Raw genomic sequence first — 20,611 nt, forward strand, 5'->3', positions numbered from 1 at the left:
CGTGTCTAAAATCTTGCTTCATATCACCGACTATCACCTAGCTGCCTTCCTCTGACCCATGCCTACTACATCGACTCATGATTGCCAGCCGCCAGCCTATCGACCTTATTAGCCTGTTTCATGTGAGTTCACACACCAGTATCTACTGTGTGCTTGTTATTAGACTGTGTTTAATAAATGTACTACAAATGGATCCCTCTGTGTCAGACCCTTTGTTACAAATATATAATATAATTACACAAAACCACAGGATTCAGCTCTTAAAGACCACTCACAGTGAGAGTTAACTATAACAAAACTAAAAAACACACAGACATCAACATATTGTCTTTGAATCTCAATAATGGTGACCAAAAAAAAATCTAAATCAAATAAAAACAACACAGAACGATATGAAACTCTACTAAAATAATACACCCCAAAAACAACAAACTAAAAGCAGAGAAAGAAATTGTAAGAACTTTAAGCTGCATAATTTATTCATTCTGCAATGCATGCTGGGAGTTTTGTACTATGCTGGAACCCTGCATGCATTGGCATGAATTAATTATGCAGCTTTTTTTTTTAGCAACCATGGTTGAGGTTTATATCCTGATTCTTGATGTCTGCGTGTTTAATTGTGCAACTCTCAAGGATTAGTGCGTGACACTAATTATAAATTTGTAATATTTATTTCTTTCTTCTCTTTTTGAAAATCTGCCGTGTGTCTCCCCAAACAGCATTGATATAAATTTGAAATTCTTTTTTATGACCTAACTTATAAAATATCAAAAATTTATTCAGTAACAATTAAGTAGCGCATATTTTCTCATTGTCTTTCTTGCTGTAACTAATGAGTTTCAAAAACAGTTATATCAGCCAGAGAAACAGTAAGATAGAAGAGTACAGAATCAAGAGCCCAACTAAAGCAGCCTCTTCTCTACTTGATAATGACGTCAAATAAATAAATAAATAAATAAATAAAAAAACATTCAATAAAACATATAAACCTCTATTCATTATCAAATATTCCTGCAGATATGAAAGGAAAGTTTTGTGTCCAAACTGTAATCAGTGAAACTGTTAATGCTGTTATTTGATGGAGGTGTTTAGTCCTGTTTTAATTAGGTTGGTTTGGTGTGTGGCTGTGTCTGTATGTGTTTATGTTGTTCTTTCCTTCAGTGATTGAGCTTGTCTACAGCAGCTGTTCATCAGTGTCTGAATTCACTCGTTGTGGTCATTCACTCTGTCTAATGGACTAAACTAATCAACTAATTTAGGAACTGGTGAATGAGGGTGTATAGGGAGATTTTAAACACTCTGATTACATTCTGGAAAACAAAAAATATATCTGTTACAGTTATTTTCCATATTTTGTAATGAGCTGTTAATCATTGAACAGGTTTTCACTCTAGTCTGTACAGACTTTTACTGTCAAAATCACCAATGTTTTTTCAGTGCATTAACCATAAATGCTATGCACTTTTTAAATTTTTACTGTAATCTTCATCTTTTGATTCCCATATAATAAGAGCGATTGTGGTGGTTTGAATCTACCTTCCTCTGTTGTTTTAAAAATAACCTATTGACCAAAATGTGGTACTGCAGAAGCTACACAAATCCCTTTCATTCATTTTCTTGTCGGCTTAGTCCCTTTTTAAATCCAGGGTCGCCACAGCGGAATGAACCGCCAACTTATCCAGCAAGGTTTTACGCAGAGGATGCCCTTCCAGCCACAACCCATCTCTGGGAAACATTCACACACATTCACACACACTCATACTCATACACTACGGACAATTTAGCCTACCCAATTCACTTGTACCGCATGTCTTCAGACTGTGGGGGAACTCCCTTTCATTCATCTTAATTAATTGAGCTGTTTAAATTTGAAAACATAATTTTTCTATTTTTTCCAACAAATTTTTTTTTGGTTTTAATAGACAATCATAAGTGAATTGTTTAATTTAAACATAGTTACGTTCTTTGGACCAACTATCCATTTTTTTTGAGTGTAGTTACACTCACGTTAAACTTCTTTGGAATAACATTATTTTTTTATTTATCGTCCTTATTTAAAGATGATTTAAATGTGTCTATAAAAGACATATTTCTCTATTTCTCAGGTAATAATCATGCTCTCGATTTTATTGTTAATTTGTTTGTTACATTTTTTTTAAACACAAAATAATTTCCTGAAGGCAATACTTAGATTTATTACTTTCCTTGCTGAAATTTCATTCAATATTAAATCTCTTAAGCTTATTGATAATAATAGGAATAATAAGTTTCTTAAAGCTTATTATAATCTTTTTTTTTCTTAATGATTGAGGCTTTGTTTTTTATGTGTGTGTGTGTTGTTTTTTTCTCTTATTTCTTAAATATTTGTTATTGTATTTTTTTCTTCAATGCAGTGATGTTGTTATTATTGTATTCAATAAAAAATAATAATAAATAAATTACTGCCAAAACAAAAATCAATAAAACAATTATTCACTGTATTTTGACCACTGTTACAAAACAAAAACAACTGACCACTGTTAAGTGGTTAATGTACTTTGCATTTCCCATAATCTATGACAATAACATTTTGTTGGTTGATAATAATAGTCATTGACTATATAAAGGCCAGCTTACCTTAACTTTATTACTTATTACATTGATTACATTTATTACTATGACAACTAAAGCTACTTGGTTAATCTTTTAAATGACATGCACTATGCAGAAACATACCAAACAATCATTTAACAGACAGAATTAGACATTTCAACATGACAATGGGTAAAGTTCAAATGAGGCTTTGCCTGTGGTGACAGTGCTTAAGTGAATAGTAAAGAGTCAAATCCGCCTGAAATTGATTCCTTTTTTTATAATAATGTGAGACAACAGTGTGATTCATTACTAATTTGTTATACTGCTCGGCCACACAAATTGTATACACTAATTGTTCAATAATTGTATGTTGATGAGTATGACCTTACAGTTTTTTTCGATTGCTTGGATGCAGTTGTCATCTGAAACTCCACCTTTTCAAAACAGTTAACACACAGGCCTAAACAGCAGCACTCATGGTCAAAATGACACATTATGCTTGCAAAAGGCACATATCGTGTCAAAACATTTAAAATATGCAACAAAAGCTAGTTTTAACTTCAAACAACACAACTTGCAAACAGGTATATGAGCTCTTTCAATTAATAATTACACAATGGACATATATATATATATATATATATATATATATATATATATATATATATATATATATATATATATATATATATATATATATATAATTATTATTATTTATTATTTTTTTTCTTTCAAATTGTCATCCAAACTGAGAGTTATTAGTGTACTGAAAGTAATTTTAAAGTTTTAATAATAATAATATCGAGTATATTTAAAATAAGATATGTGTCTGTTGCCGTTAATGAATTGAAATTACATGAACAATGTATAGCATTTTTACTATAACGAACAGATTAATGTATCACTATTGTGTTATGAGACCCGGTGCTCTCTCTCTCTCTCTCTCTCTCTCTCTCTCGTTCTCACTCAAGATTTAGTGACAAACCTGTGATCCTTTTGTTGAAATGTTAGCCAATAGAGAAGGATTACGCCACCAGGCAGTGATATATAAGGGGAGCATTATAGGCATCGGTACAGTTGAAAAAAGCTTAGTATCAGCTGGAGCAGATAGATTATAAAATGATATTAAAACAAACTGAAATGCATTAAGGAACGATATTTAAAAGAATTCGATAAAAGCCGTCGCTTTGTTTTTTTTTTTATGAAATAGGCTACATCTTCTAGAACGTCTTTATTCGTATTTATATATTTAATTCGTCTTTCAAACAAAAATAAAGACAATAACAACTGTAGCCTATTTTTAAAAATCAAGAGAAAACCATTGTTTCCTGATATTTAACAACATGAAAAGGTATAACTTTTTACTGTGCTTAACGGTACTTATTTCTCTGGGACTGTCCGGAAGCGATGAGCCGAACCTCTTTCTAGCCCCACTGAGCGAGATGTCCTCTGATATTGGAGTCTCTCTCTTTGACGTGGATGATGTGGAGTCTTCTGAGTGTTCAGCGTGCGTGTGGAGAGAACAGAGTAAAGTCTTGCGACTGGAAACAATTAAATCACAAATACTTAGCAAACTGCGCTTAAAACAAGCACCCAACATCAGCAGAGAGGTGGTTAATCAGCTTCTTCCCAAAGCACCTCCGCTGCAGCAGCTGTTGGACCATCATGACTTCCAAGGGGACGCATCTTCCTTAGAGGATTTCATAGACGCCGATGAGTATCACGCCACCACCGAGTCCGTCATCACAATGGCTTCAGAGCGTGAGTTACAAAACTTCAAGCTTCAAGCTATATCTTTGCTTAAGATGCATAACTGATGTCTGTTTCATTCACAACACTCTCGCTCCAATTTTCTTTTTTCCTTCAATCGCATTTACACAACTGTTTTGCACAGTTAAAGGACAGTCACGAATATGCCACAGCATCTTTACAAACCCTTAAAGGATGACATGAAAGAGAAAAATGTGTTTTACGTAATTTACAAATATTTTTCAGATACAATAATACACTTAGCCTATGATGCGAGATCTCTAACCATTTATGAAAGCCGTCTTTGTTGCGCCTGTTACTGTTTACTTGAAAATAATCAATATCTTTAGGCAGTTGCATTGAATGTGGTTTACATTTACGTTATGCTAGTTACAACAACAACAACAACAACGGAGAGCTATACAATATTTTTATATAATAAATGGTGCACAAACATGCTTTCTTGCTGGTCAAGAAACAGAGTCCCAAAGTAGCCTACTATTTTCTCCCACAGCAGCAGCAGTCCACGACTTGCACTTCCCTTTTAAAAGTGAAGTTTATAGGCACAGGCCGTTTTTTTCACCTCACGGCGACACAATGCTCATGGAGCTTGGGTCGAGGGGAGTGTGTGACCTTTCCGCTTAGAATAGCCGGGGTTCAACAACATTTACACACATAATGTATTCCGCACAAGGCAGATGAAAAGCCGAGCAAATAATCCGTTTTTTTCTTTCTGACCAGAGTGAACAAAGATAGGGTTGTGTTCCCCTAACTAACCTCTGCCTTGATTGTCACACAGCCCACGTTCCTGCTGGCATAATGAACGCGCTTGACATTCAGGAGACGAATCACATAAATGATAATTTAACGGCTGCAAAGCTAATGGACGCCTTTTATAAATAACTATTTGTTTTCAGAAATTATTGTTGTAACAATGCAGTATGAGAGTAGCATGGGAAACTGACTGTCATATAGATTTGTCTGTATTCGCACATAATTAAACATCATTTGATACATGTCTATAAATTTAGACCAGGCATTACTCTCAGTCAATGTTTTTTTTTTTGGTTTTTGTCAGTGATTCTTGGCTTTGCACCCTTACCTCTCCCACTCCCCATCTTCCAGTGATTCACTGACTTGTTGAACTTACTGAAGTGCACAAGAAAACATTTACAACAGTAATTATAATCTGCAAACTGCATTAACGGGTATCTAAAAAACACCAAGCTGTGCTCAATGCAGAATACAGAAATACAAAATGAGTGGTTTTGAATGTCATGGGATATTTATATATTTATTTATTTTTCGACGAAATACCGTTTAAACTTTTCTTTATGTTCTGCAAAAAATTGTACTCTGCAGTACACTTCCATAGAAACACACATTCATCAAGTCAGAGAGGAAAAGGCCTCCTATTGACAAGAAGGGTCAGAGAGTTCACAGCAATGTGATATATTGGATGAGGAGCCAATTAACCTTTTCAGGTCTTTTTTCTTTAGCAGCAAAAGAGAACTAGTAGATTAAACACTACTACCCCCACCTAAAATGTCAAACAGGATGGGTTGGAGATTAAACAACACTACCAGCATTTCCTCCCCCACCTAAAATGTGTTTTTCTCTCTCACACACAGTTGCATACACATTTATACACACACATGCACAAACACTTACTCACTAACCACTCCCAACCAGGGAAAAAACAAAAAAACAAAAAAGTTTTTTTATTGTGTTGACCCTATAAAAGGGTAATTTCCTCAAGGTGCAGGAACCATAAACATCAGAACAGAGAATGTTAAAAAGACATGACAGTTCTGTGTGTGTGGGGAGGTTTTTAGTATTAATGTTCTGTGTGAACACCTGTGTCTGAGACACACTCTCATTCTTTTTGTTCATCTTAGAGAGTAAATGACAGATAAAATAAATTAAGAAAAGAAACCCAAGTGCAAACCCTGGTAAACGTAGTTTCTATCATGTTTTGTAAAATAAATAAAAAAGTAAAGGCACTAAAGAACATACGTTTAGTAGTAATAAAATTATATTTAATAAATGTTTTGGCTAATAAACTTTCAATGAAACTAAAGTCCATCATATCCTGGATACAATTTCACTGCACTCTCAAGAATGCCTCTCTTTCTTTCTCTCATTCTCTTTCCAAATCTCATGGATCTGTGCTTGTCCTCCCCTTTGGAGCAAATCCAAACCCTGTTAAACAGGTACTGATCACAAACAAACAAAAGATTCATATAGAACATATTGAACAAGTAGATACAACTTGTTCAAAGCTCCTGTTGACTAAGAGGTCAAAAATGACATGGCAGCAGCAAATAAAAAAAAAAAATATATTATTCTAAAATGACTGCAATAACAGAAAAAAAGGAATCATTCTTTTTATTTTCATATTTTCTTAAAAGCTGTGTTCATTTAGGGTTCAACGGTCACCTGTAAAATTATTTTTACACAACAAAAACTACTGGAGCACACACATGCACACTGCAACACATATACACACCGTAAGAATTTTTATGAATACAGTCTTACTAAAATCATTTCACATGTATAAAGTTGCTTTTAGCTTTAGAAAATATAACATTTACTTTAGTCAAAAATGAGTGGCGGCCACTGGTTAAACATGCGAAATAAACACCATGAAAGAAAAGCTAAACACTCACAGAGTTTGTGATGAGATGAGGTTGTTTCTTCATGCTAAATGTTGCAGCTTTATTTTAGTGAAGGCAGGTTATTTTTGACCTGAAGGGTAAACAATATGTATAGAGAAATCCAAGACAACAGAAGGGGTAAAGATTTATCTTAATCAAAATCATGTTTTTTTAAAGGCTGTAGTAAAAACAAACAAACAAAAAATTACTTTTCTTTCTAAGAAAGTAAGTTTTCTTCTCACTAACGCTTTACTTACTTTTTCAGTCACCAATTTAGTCCATTAAATTTGGTGACTGGCAACGGAAGTAAACTGTTGGAATGAAATCATCAACACATGACCATGCTGACTACTAACATGAGTTATGCCATTAATAGATATTAATACAAAATAGGAAATTAATTAGACAAAAAAAAAAAACACCAGAACTATCCTTAACAAAAATATGTTTGCTGCTGTAAAATGTATTGCATTATTAAATTAGTATTTATTATTAATTATTAAAACAGAGGTCAGAAGATGGTCCATTTTTCATTGTCAGTCTTCTCATTTTAGTTGCCAAAAAGAAAAATAATGTTACCAAACATGAATATTAATTAATTCATTTCATGAATTATTTATTGGGACAGATTGCCATTTAAAATTAGGCCATAACAATGATCTGTGTGCCAAGGGGGAATAAAAAATAATAATAAGATTATGTCTAGGCTCAGATGGAGACAAATACACAAATGTGATAGCTTAAGACTCATCAGTAGTCTAATGCTGCATCATTTGTGATTGTCTACAATTGAACATCTGAGCCAAGACATAATCTCTTTTTTGGGGGGTGGTGGGGACTTTACCCTAGAACACATTTGTTTGGCAATGTTATTTTGTTCTCAATTTAGGTGTTCTTGGTAAACAACCTTATAAATCAAATAGAATGAAGTAGTTAGAATAAATGCATATATATTGTATAATGTAAAATCCATGTAAACCTTGGATGAGAAGATTGTCCCAGAAATGTGTAAAGCGCTTTATGAATATAATGAATTATTATTGTTATTATTATTACTATTGTTATTATTAAACCAGGTGTGTGTGTGTGTGTGTGTGTGTGTAATATACTGTAAACTACATCACTAAATCTAAATTTTTGAGTTCTGATTACCTTTTGTTAAAGGAATATGACAATTTAATAAATACCTATTAACAAATCTACAAGACCTGCATTGAGTTTTGCAGCCATTTGTCAACATTTTGTTTGTTTATACTTAAAGAAATCAGATTGTCAGGTTGTTGTTTCCCCCTAAGTTTTATTTTCTTTTTAGCAACATACATCAGAAGTATTGCTTTTCTGGAAAGATAAAAACAAAGCATTTGTCAGGAGTACTACAGTTTTTGCATTTAATTTGTTTTGCTGCAGAATATTTCAAACCTATTTGTGATTGTTGCATTTTTGCAAAAAGTTTTGTTTGTAACAATAACATTTCACCATGTCTATGGCTTAACCAGAAATATGTTTTATTATTTTTTTACAACTTAAAAATGTGTAACCTGGATAAAAATGTAAGTCAAGTTAATAAACATTCATGTAGTGCAATGACATTGAAAATGTTTATAATGTGCAATAACACTGGAAAAAAAAGCACGGCAATGCCCAGTGAAAAAAAAAAAAGTTTAATAAAATGGCAAAAATGTATATACTGTAAGGTTCGGGGAAATATTAATACAGCATAGTATCACAATATCTCCTGTGGTAATACTTTATAGATACATGGAATGCCCGATCAAAATATGCAACGAAATAGTATAAATACAATATTGTTGATATTAAAACAGTTTTCTTTACATGAATTCATTTAGATGGTGTTGCTTTTTTCTGGAGAGCTGTCAACTTTAGCATTCAGTAAGCTCACCTGACACTGACCAATTTAGTTACTATTTAAATGAATTAATTTATTAACAAAGTAAAGATTTTAAGATAATTTTATAAATTTTTATTTTTTTAAATATATAATTTTATTTCAGACAAGTTTGTTTACATTTGTAAAATAAATCTTTGAAATGAGCAGCAAAAAAGAAAAAAAAACACAAAAAATAAATGAATTAGCTAAATTAATTGAGCAGCTTATTGTATTTTTGTCTTAATGTGACAAATACCTCGCATCAAAATTCCACCCACCATTTAATTGTTATCAGCCTGATTAGACATGTCACTCACCACACTGTTTCCTTAGTTTGCTATATAACAGTTTGTTCAAGAAATATACAAAACCCAGGTTAAGTCTAAACATTAAAATGCTATTCAAATGTGCTGAAACTTTTGTAACCGATACAGGTGTTTTGTATATGCTGACACAGCAGTATGTACTATACAGGCAGACCACCATTTTGTAAATGTTGCCAAGGCAACAAGAAATTCACACTGTATCACATGTCGGGACCTTGGTGTTTATTAGATGTCACTTAAGGACATAATACATTAAAAGGGTAAGATAATGCATTAAAAATACATTTACAGACCTGCACAATTGTATGTGACACACAGGTCACTGTCGGTTCTTTTTGCTAGTTAATGTAATTACTTACATGAACTATTACTGAACAATGCTTGTACAGAATTTGGCAGTCACAGTACAACATTTACTAATGCATTATTAAAATCCAAATTCATGTTTTGGGTGGGGGGCGGGATTCGGGGTTGTTTTTTGATATGGTCATATGTTGTATGCTCTCTATATTAAACCAAAAATTGAAATAATGAAAACAATTGTTCACAAAAAAAAAAAAAAAAAAAAAAAATCCAAATTCATGTTTGTTTACATTAGTTATTGTATGTGAGTTAACATAAACTAATAATGAACAACTTTATTTTAATTAACTGACGGTAACATGTATTAATGAATCATGTGGTAACTGTATTGTTTATTGTTTGTTAATATTAGTTAATACATTAACTAATACAACCTTATTGTAAAGTGTTACCAATATACATCTAAATCTAAATATCCCATTATTATGAAGAGCATGCAGAACATGCTTTGTTGAGACTGGGGGGCTGCACTGGTAAAACTGTGATAGGAGTCTTGTGCCTGGCCCTGTCCCCCAGGAGTATTCTGAATGAGGGTGTCACTTGCAGTATGTACCCCCCATTTTCTCAACACACACCATTCCTCTGTCACATGTCCTCCCCCACTTCTGCTCTCCAATCTCCAGGGATAGGTGGCTAAACAAAGACAGAGCGAGGCGGCATAGGACAGGATTCTGGGGGGAGGGGGTGCACTGTGGCCCCTGTCTTATTAGAAGGGTCGTGAACGTGTCAGAATGATTAATTTGCAGTGGTGCATAGGGATACCCTTGAGTCACATTTTTCCAGAATATAAGCTCTCTGGCACACATGTCTTTTGATTTGTTTGCCATTTAGTTTTTTAAAATTTAGAAAATTAGAAATAGAAACAATTATAAAGCAGATTTAATAAAGTTTTTAATTTCCTTGTTATTCAGTTATTTATTTATTTATTTATTTATTATTATTTTTTGCTTATTAGGGTGTGTTGAAAGTATCTATTTGGAAAAAAAGATACATAAAGGCGACTTTATATTGGTTAGATAAAGTTAAATATATAAAATGTTAGCAAAATGTTATTGGTAATTTTGAAGACAAAATAAAAATCTGTAAAAATATATCAGCATAATGGATTGATTTTGTAACAATTATGTAACATGCTTTATTTTATTAACAATATGTTTTTTTAAATTATCGATGTACTGCCAATACTTAAATCACTCATTTATTTATTCGGATGATGTAAAGTTTACTTCAAAATATAACATTAACAATTATGTCTTACTGCTCTCAGGCAAGTACAGCTAAACCATGTTGTTCTCTTCACTATGCTTCACCTTCGAGATGAGGTGTTGATGTAAAGACAACTTTTACCTTTGAACAACGCACTGTGCATTATTGCAAAATGTTAAATTAAACATAAAGTCCATCTCCCCTGAAACTCACATTTTGAAAAACGTTTACTCATTTTATTTATTTATTTGTTTTTAGTCGTTTCCTGTAAGCACATGTTGTCCTTTCACAAACACCATTCTTATTCTGTGTATAGTAGATACATGAACAAAGAATTTGCCGTTTGTGCATTTTTTAGGGTTTTTTGTCCTTGGGTGATTTCTCCACTCTTCAAGGTTGCCCTTTTTTCTAGAGTAAATTTTGGGAGAACAACAACACCTGTAGAACGGGTATTATAAAAAAGGCTAGTTCCTGTCCATGATTGTGATTGGCTGTGCTGTGTTTAAAGTTGCTGTAAAAAACTCTATAAACACATGCTTGTGACCTAATTACATTACTGCACTGCTGTATCCTTGTTTTGCTTGGCAACCATTCTACTAGACACTGCTGAAGAGCTACATTGTTTGCAAAAACAATATTTATGTATTTATTTATGCTGTATGTTTATTAAAAGATGTATAATGCAGTTGCATACATTGAATGTTGCATAACAGGAAAAATGCCCGTGTTTTTAAAACATCTACTCTGTGTTATGCCTGACAAAAACTTTTAGGTTCATACTTGTCAATCCAAATTGAGAATAACACATTTGTCAGTTTCAGTTATAATCTTTGTTATAAATAGTATGCACCATAACATAAGCTATTCATCTTAGACTTGAACACAGATGCTACCATCCTGCGCAATGGTGACACACAAAGGTTTTACAGTGTTTTGTTGTTTTTTCCCCTTTGATTTTATGGAGAGAAAAAATAGCCGCTGTGGTTGCCAATTCAATTGAAAGAATATTTCTGTTAAATTTAGTACACAGTGTGTATTTTTCATTAAATACATTTAACCTCATAAATTCTAAAGGAAAATCTTCTCTTCACTACAGGGCTTGGGTATTGAAGTTATAATAAGTAATTAAGTATCTTATTTAATCTTATTTTATTGTGTAATGTTAAAATTAACTACTCTTTGGTTATTTTGGTGGCTATTTTTGCCCTATTGACTTCCATTATAACCACATTTTTTGATTGCAAAGCCATGACACCAAAATTCATGCATTTTTGATTGTTGGTGGTTTTCCCTGTTGGGAAGAGGTACAACTTAATTTTTTTTTTTTTTACTGTGGATCATCAGTTGGGACAATTAAAACTTTAGATAGGCCTGTGCAAAAAGGTTTCTGACCTTATTTTGGAGTTCTGTGGAGTAAAACAATAAATTATAGTGTGGATATAATAACACTTTTTACTGTGTTCTGAGCTGAACTGCAACTGATGATCAACAGTAAAAATGACAAATTGTACCTCTTCTCAACAGGGAAAACCAGCAACAATCAAGAATGCATGATTATATGGTGTCATGGCTTTGCAATTAAAATATGTAACTTTAATAGAAGTCAACATGGCAGAAACAGCAACCAGCATAACAAAAGGGTAATAATTGATTTTTTTTTTCATTTTCAAAGCATTTTCCCAAAATATGTGTCAAAATAACATTTGTCACCAAAAATCTTGCTGAAATACAGAGAAAGTTGTGGTCAAATTAGGAGTCAATGTCAGTTGGCATTTCTGTGTGGAATTTGCATGTTCACGTGGGTTTCCTCTGGGTGCTCTTGTTTCTTTCACATTCCGAAGACATGGGTTTAAGTGAATTTAATAAACAAAATTAGCTGTAGTGTATGAGTGTGTATATGTGAGGGTGTATGGGTGTTTCCCAGTACTGAGTTGCAGCTGAAAGGGCATCTGCTCCAGAAAACATATGCTGGAACAGTTCAGGGACTACTCCAAAGGAAAATGAATGAATGAATCATTTTTGCATATGGTAACTCCATACCAAACCGAGACTTATATAAACTATATAAATTTATGCAATGCAATGCAAAATGCTATCTGCAAAAAAATTAAAAAATCATCATATTCTAACCTATAGCCTACTTTAAATGAAAGTCAACATATGTGCCTTGATCACCATGATCACCATGACCACAGCAGGCATGCCTGTTTAAGCTTCTGTGAAGAAATGACCACCTTCATTGAATTATTTTTTTTCACCATGCTGCGAACAAAACAATAAACACACCAGATCAGGAGCATGTGTAACGGAGGTGACCTAGTAGGTGCTGTGCAGGTAAAACCCGAGGCCATGGTCTTGAGCCTCCTTGATAGAGCAATCGACTCCCATGCAGAAGGTTGCCGGTTCGATACCAGCTCTAAGCGGGATGGGTGGCGTCGGACTGGTGGGGTTACATTGGTGCCGTGACCCAGATGGGAGTGAGGTTTAGGGGGAGTGAGTGTAACGGAGTTCAGCTAGTAGGTGCTCTGCAGGTAAAACCTCACTCCTGTGACCTCTAAAAGGTGCTCTGGCAACAGACGCTAGAGGCTATGGTCTTTAGCCTCCTTGTTAGAGCAACTGACCCCCATGCGGAAGCTCGCGGTTCGATCCCAGCTTGGAGCGGGTTGGTGGTGCAGGACTGGCGGGGTTACACATGCATCCCAAGCACGCGTCAAGCAGGAGCGTGCACGGCCTGAGCGTGGCCAAGACAGCGTTCGTACAAAAATGAAGAAAGACAATGAGAGAAAATTAATGCTCTTCATAGTGTTTAAAAATAATGACTTCTATTAAAAATGTTGACAGACATTGAGATATAAAAAATACATTGGAGAATTTAATAAAAGGCTTATTTCTGTATAGTGATTGAATTGAGGTAGCCTATATTTTTTATTTGGTGAGGCTATACAGCATAGCAGGAATTGAACTTTCAGCCTGCAGGAATTGAACTTAACACCCTTGCTGTAGGGCATTTGGATTTCAAAAGATATGCACTTGTGTTTTTTGTATATTCTAATGCAAATATATATATATATATATATATATATATATATATATATATATATATATATATATATATATATATATATATATATATATATATATATATATATATATATATATATATATATATATATATATATATATTCCTGTATATTCCTGCCCCTGTCAAGGACACCTGCGGGACTCTGGACTATGCAGGCTCACACAACATATCTACAGATAAACATTCACCACCGATCCCCATCCAAACGCGTGGGCGTGGGCGGGGCTGTGACTTGCGCCGGAAATGGCTGCTGGACCAGTTGGCTGCCCGCACTCAACGGTCTGTTTTCCATTACCCCTGTTCCCATCCCCTCTGTCTATGTTGTGTCTTGCCGGTGTGCTTGTGCTAAGATAGGGCTGTGTTACTCCCTTTTCTCACTTTGTCCTTATCAAGGGCAAGCTGAGGGGGTGTTTTTTAGCCTAACTGTCCAAATGTATCTTTCTTCGTTTCTAAATGCTACCTCCTAAGATCTGTCTCCCCTGAAAAGTTGTTTGTGATGTTTTGTGTATGGTCTGGGGGGTCCAATCTCGCTATACGAAAGTGTAGTGACAAATAAATTGAATCTGAATATATATATATATATATATATATATATATATATATATATATATATATATATATATATATATATATATATATATATATATATGTATGTATGTATGTATGTATGTATGTAATTTAGTTTTAAACTGACAGAGTGTGAACTGTGCTAGGAAGCTTGTTCCAGAGTTTAGGTTCCAGATACGAGAAAGATCGACCACCTACAGTCGATTTTGATATTCTAGGAATAATCAATTGTCCAGAATTAATTGAGCGTAGTGGACGTGAGGCACTGCAATACACTCAAATATGGGAAGTTGAATGGGAAGTTAAGCCATTCAGGACTTTGTAGGTTGTCAATTAGATGATGAAATGTATACAATTATGTAAACAAACGGTCATGCAAGCATGAATAAGCTTTTCCGCATAAGACAGTCATAGCATTCGTCGAAGTTTGGCAGCATTTTTAAGATTAATTGAATGAAGACGAGGATGGAGCTGAAAATCCATCATAGGTTAGACTGTGTTCCACGTTTTTGTGTGTGATGTTTTGGGGTCCAATATTCTAGACTGAATGCTTAAGAAATTACAAATATCAGGTAGGTAACTGATAAAGTAGTCTTTAGTGCTAAAGGTGATCGTTTCTATCATATTTATAAAATAACAGCTGGTTTTGTAGACCTATCATTGCACAATGAACAAGAGATTAAATAGTGTTCAAAAATGTCATCGCTCTGCTGCACAATTTCAACATTATCAATATCGATATAATGTGATAATAGTAGGTCTAAAGCATGATTATACCAATGAGTAGCTACTGAGACATGCTGTTTTACTCTAAAAGTGGCTAGTATATCTAATAAGGCCAGATTTAAAGCATCTTTTTCATGATCTATATGAATATTAAAATCCCCAACAATGAAAACTTTATCTTTGGCTAAACGTATTTTAGGTAAGAAATCAGCAAATTCTTGTGTAAAGTCGATGTGGTGCCCTGAAAGCCTAAATACAGTTGCCAATATACATTTAGATTGAAATTTATTGTTTATATTGTATACTGAAATATACAACACTATCACTTCAAATTAGTTATATTTGAAGTCAGACACTAAAAGCCAGTGACACTAAACGCCTCCACCTTTCCTTTTAAGATGTGGCTTGTGTTTATAATGATATCTTATAGTGAAGACTTGTTTAGGGTCATGTAATCTTTTGGTTTAAGCCAGGTTTCTGTTAGAGTGAGTCTAGCTTTAGATCGGTTATTAAATCTTTAACAAAATGAGTTTTAGAGGACTGATCTAATGTTCAATAATCAATAACAATAAATCATGATGAATATCTAAAACACAGTTATGTCAGCCAGAACAACTTCAAAATAAAAGATTAAAGGATCTAGAGTCCAACTTAAGCAGCCTCTGATCACCTTGATGGTGAGGTCTAATAAAACATTTTCAATAATGAAATAAAAACCTCTGTTAAATATCAAAAATATTTTAGTAGTTATGACAGGAATGTGACAGACTGTGATGCATGTTAAGCGCACACCGAACAAACAGGTGACAATAATGACAGTTTTATGCTGGGGAATTAAGTATTTATTTAATTGAGGAATTAAGTATTTTCATTAGTAAATTCCATTCAAGTCAATGCAAGTATGCGAATAGAGGCGGATTACCATCCAGTGGTTAAACAATGCGGAATATGCAATAGGTTTGCAGTGAACGTGCGTCTTATGTGTTTGATGTAAACTTAACCCTTTTGGCAAATCAAAAAGGAGAAAACCGCACACTCTAATGTCATGAGGCAAAAACTTCAGTTGCTTTGTCCACATGACCATGCTGTACTTTTTAAAACTTTTTTTTTACTGTAAAATGTTCACCCCAACCTGAGTTTTCAGAAAGATTTAGTTTCAGTTACCCGATACTCGGTTTGAGTAGCATCTGCCTGTAATTCTTGAGGCTGCAATTTCAAGACTGCATTTTCCAAAAACCATCGTTAGCCAACCAAAGGCTAATTCATACTTCTGCGTCAAGCGCACGCGTATGCTACGACGTGGCCTACGCGTGGACGCATAGCCCTCGCCATGGCCGTCGGCGTTGCTAATGCGCACCTCTCAAAATATGTAACTACATGTCTTAACGGTGCATAGCGCAAGCTCTGTGATTGGTCGGCTTGGTAATGCTGACGAGTGTGGGCGGTACCGAGATCCATGCAAGCCCGATGCAGCGAGTGTTTACAAGTGTGGAGTCCCGTCAAGGAGCTCCGGATGAAAAGTTTTGTTTTGTGCTTACCTCATGGTTAAAGTTGTTGCACGTCCGCTGGTTCCTGCCTCAAAATGAACGAGTTTGAACCACTTGTACATTAAGGAAGCATTCAGGAAAAAACAAAAAAAAATTAAGAAATTCAACACAGAGGAGCATATATACATCATTGCCAACTAGCGTTTCAGAAGTGTTATTGCAGAGCAACAGAAACCGGGCAGAAGTATGAATGCACGGCTACGCACGTTGCATGCATCGTGGGTCACGCCAATCCCTTGATGCAGAATTATAAACCAGGCATATGGTCTCAAGTTCCATCGTTACAAACATAGTTTGTTGATTTTGGCATTTACCAAATCCATTGTTCCAACGAACATTCGCAAACTGCGTCGCAAACTTGTACACTTGCAACTACACCTCTGAAGCTGTAGTTAGAAACATAGTTCCTGGCTGTGTTCTATTCTCAGTTATCCCCCCAAAGCCCTAGTCAATCATAGCATTCTAAAATTTAAACTTGGAATTATTTTTAAAAAAGCAATAAAATCATCACTCTTTGGTATGATTTGCTTTCAAAGTATTTTTACAGTTCAGTTTTTTCGATCTTCATGTTTACAATTGCACTTTCTTCGCAGTGCACTTTGAAAACATTGATATCCTTTTGAATACAGCCATGGCTCATGACGAAAGCTTTAGGTGACCTATTATTTAAAAGTGGAATTTATGTTAGGTCTCCAAAGCTTGTAAAAACAAAAAGCATAGCATTCCTTAATGCTTGTAATTTATAATAGATTATTTATTAAATATCTGTATTGTATATGAAATAGGCCTCTTGGTTAGAACATTTCTGCAGTGGTTTTCATGTGTCAAATTGTAATAGTAGACTTTTCAACAAATATAAAATAGATAAACAATATACCACTTAATAATAATAATAAAAATAAGAATAACAATAATAATCATCATCCTAATCATCATTAATATTATTATTAAAGTAGGATTTTCTTAATTTTCTAATAAATATAAAACTTTATTTTTAAGAAATAGCCTCATTATTGATTTATTTATTTATTTGATTTATATATGATATTAGAATATGTGTTAGCTTTTTAAAGTGATTTGATGTTTAGAATAGAATATGTAATGTTCTCAATAATATTTGTAAATGAAATACAGGGTCTATACTGTATGTGCCATTGACATGTTTTAATTAATATGGAAAATGAGTGTATGTTTGTACCAAAACTAGTATTGGATTTTTAAAAAAATGATTGTGCATGTAAAAATATATTATTTGCACAAAGAAATGATGGGGTTCTTCTCTAAAGAAGTTGTTACCACCCCGTTTAGAGCATCATTATAGGCCTTTTACATTATTTACATTTACATTTAGTCATGTAGCAGACGCTTTTATCCAAAGCGACTTACAAATGAGGACAAGAAAGCAACTTACACAACTATAAGAGCAACAATGAATAAGTCTTATAGGCAAGTTTCAGGTCTGTAAAGTCTAAGAAGGAAAGTATTAATACCTTTTTTTTTTTTTTTTTTGGGTACAGTTAGTGTGATACCCATGATGGCAATTGCAGATTAGGAAGTGAAGTGGAGACTAAATAGTTGAGTTTTTAGTCGTTACTTGAAAATAGCAAGTGACTCTGTTGTTCTGATGCAGTTAGGGAGTTCATTCCACCAACTGGGCAGATTGAGCGTGAGCGTTCGCGAAAGTGATTTCTTCCTTCTTTGGGATGGAACCACGAGGTAACGTTCATTCACAGAACGCAAGTTTCTGGAGGGCACATAGATCTGCAGAAGTGAGAGCAGATAAGAAGGAGCAAGGCCGGAAGTCGCCTTGTAGGCAAACATCAGAGCTTTGAATTTGATGCGAGCAGCAACTGGCAGCCAGTGCAAACGGACTAGCAGCGGAGTGACATGTGCTCGTTTAGGTTCATTGAAGACCACTCGTGCTGCTGCGTTCTGGAGCAGCTGAAGAGGCTTGATAGAGTTAGCTGGAAGCCCAGCTAGTAGAGAGTTGCAGTAATCCAGTTTGGAGAGAACAAGAGCTTGAACAAGGAGTTGAGCTGCATGTTCAGATAAGAAGGGTCTGATCTTTCTAATGTTATAGAGTGCGAATCTGCACGATCGATCAGTTCTAGAAATGTGGTCAGAGAAGTTTAGTTGGTCATCAATCGTTACTCCAAGGCTTTTCACCATTTTGGATGCAGTAATGGTTGCCCCATCCATCTGGATTGAAAAGTTATGGTGTAGAGTCGGGTTGGCAGAAACTACAAGCATTTCCGTTTTTGCGAGGTTCAGCTGAAGATGATGATCTTTCATCCAGTGTAAAATATCCAACAGGCAGGCTGAGATGCGAGCTGGAACCGAGGGATCATCAGGATGAAAAGAGAGGTATAGCTGGGTATCATCAGCATAGCAGTGGTAGGAGAATCCATGTTTCTGGATGACTGGTCCTAGAGATGACGTGTAGATGACATTATAGCTAACGTAGTTCAAATGATAGATCTACGACAGAGAAACTACGAGTTTTGGGAAACCCTTGTCACTACATCGTTGCATCGTACTATGATAGTTCAGCCTTGAGGTATGTTGTTGTTTGGGAAACACACCCCAGTACATGTTTTATAATGTTTATTGAGACTAGAGGCATTTTAATAATCAGACATGGTCATCATTATAATTTACTGGTAAAATACCATATGTTAGATTATGTATTTTGCTGTCTACTGTACTCTATATGAAGTGATTTCATAGACAGAGTAGAGAGTAGGTTCAGAGTAGGCAGAAGTATGACAATAATAAATAAATTCATCTGTTAAGTACTAGGCTTAGGTCTATTGTGTGTCTATTTATATTAAATAAATTTAAAATTGTTAAGAACAAACATTAATTGGTATGAAGACTAATATTTTTTGTATCAAGTGTGTTCGCTCTGTGGTAAATATCTTTTAAAATTAAGAGTAGAACAATCGCCTTATTTCGTTTACTTTTCTTTCTCTCTTAGGAGTCATAGATCACATGATGTCACGCTGTGTCCGGTTTGACTGCACGCATTGTATCTTTACTTCTGCCTACAGAAAACTCACCCAGCCAGCTTTATATTTAGCACAGATATGGTTAGACTGTGACCACGGCTGTTTTCTGTTGTCTGCATTCAAGGTGAGAGATCTGACATCTAAAAACGACTTACAAATCAGCCAAATTCCTCTTGAAGCAAGAAAACGGGACTTCAAACAGAGTCTGTTGCTTTGTGTTGCTGTCTTTACAGCAGATTGAAGTTGGTATGTACTTTTCAGCATTTGTCAAATAAAGATTTCAGATGTTTACACGGGTGCTGCACATTTATTTTTTATTTTTTTTAATTTGAATTTTTTACTTTTTGTGTCCTGAAGTATAAGTAATAACTAAAACTGTGTGAGTTTTACTGTGATTGTTTACAGTGGACAGCTGATTCATAGACACATTCATATTATTCACATTCTACTGCTCAGTTCTCTACCATTTTTATTTATAAGAATATTTTAATATTATATTAGGTCTATTTAATATTCAATTACAATGAAATAGAATAACAATGTTGTAATTTGACAGTAATATGTACAGTACAGAGATGGACCAAATGTTGTTAGAAAGTGGAATTAAAGTACTTACCCTGTATTTAAAATAGCAAAAATAACACTAAGAAGGCTGCATTTTAGATCAGTATTATTAGATTATGATATTATCTGTAACTTATTAATTAAAAGGTACTACAGATATTAAATTAAGTGCACCCAGTAGGTGGCAGCAGGACACTGTCTTCAGATCCTAATTCATTCAAATGGAGAAACTGAACAAATCATGATTAAGCCATTAGATAATAAATGATGAAACTTATTGCCATTATAGATGACACACCAGGTAATAGATTTAATAAAATCTGTGTTCATTGTATCTGTGTGAATTGTATTCAT

General features: G+C 34.2%; 1 protein-coding gene across 2 annotated transcripts in view; it reads left to right on the forward strand.

Annotated features, from left to right (window-relative positions):
- Positions 1 to 3,647: 3,647 nt before the first annotated feature.
- Positions 3,648 to 20,611, forward strand: part of gdf11 (growth differentiation factor 11) — a 116,131-nt gene continuing 99,167 nt past the window's right edge. For both annotated transcript variants that reach the window (NM_212975.2, NM_001444352.1), the window contains 1 exon segment: positions 3,648 to 4,335. In NM_212975.2, the coding sequence (NP_998140.1) occupies positions 3,918 to 4,335 (418 nt within the window). In that variant the 5' untranslated portion in view covers positions 3,648 to 3,917.

This window comes from Danio rerio, chromosome 11 (assembly GCF_052040795.2).
Source record: "Danio rerio strain M-AB ecotype USA chromosome 11, GRCz13ab, whole genome shotgun sequence".
NCBI classification, from domain to species: Eukaryota; Metazoa; Chordata; class Actinopteri; order Cypriniformes; family Danionidae; genus Danio; species Danio rerio.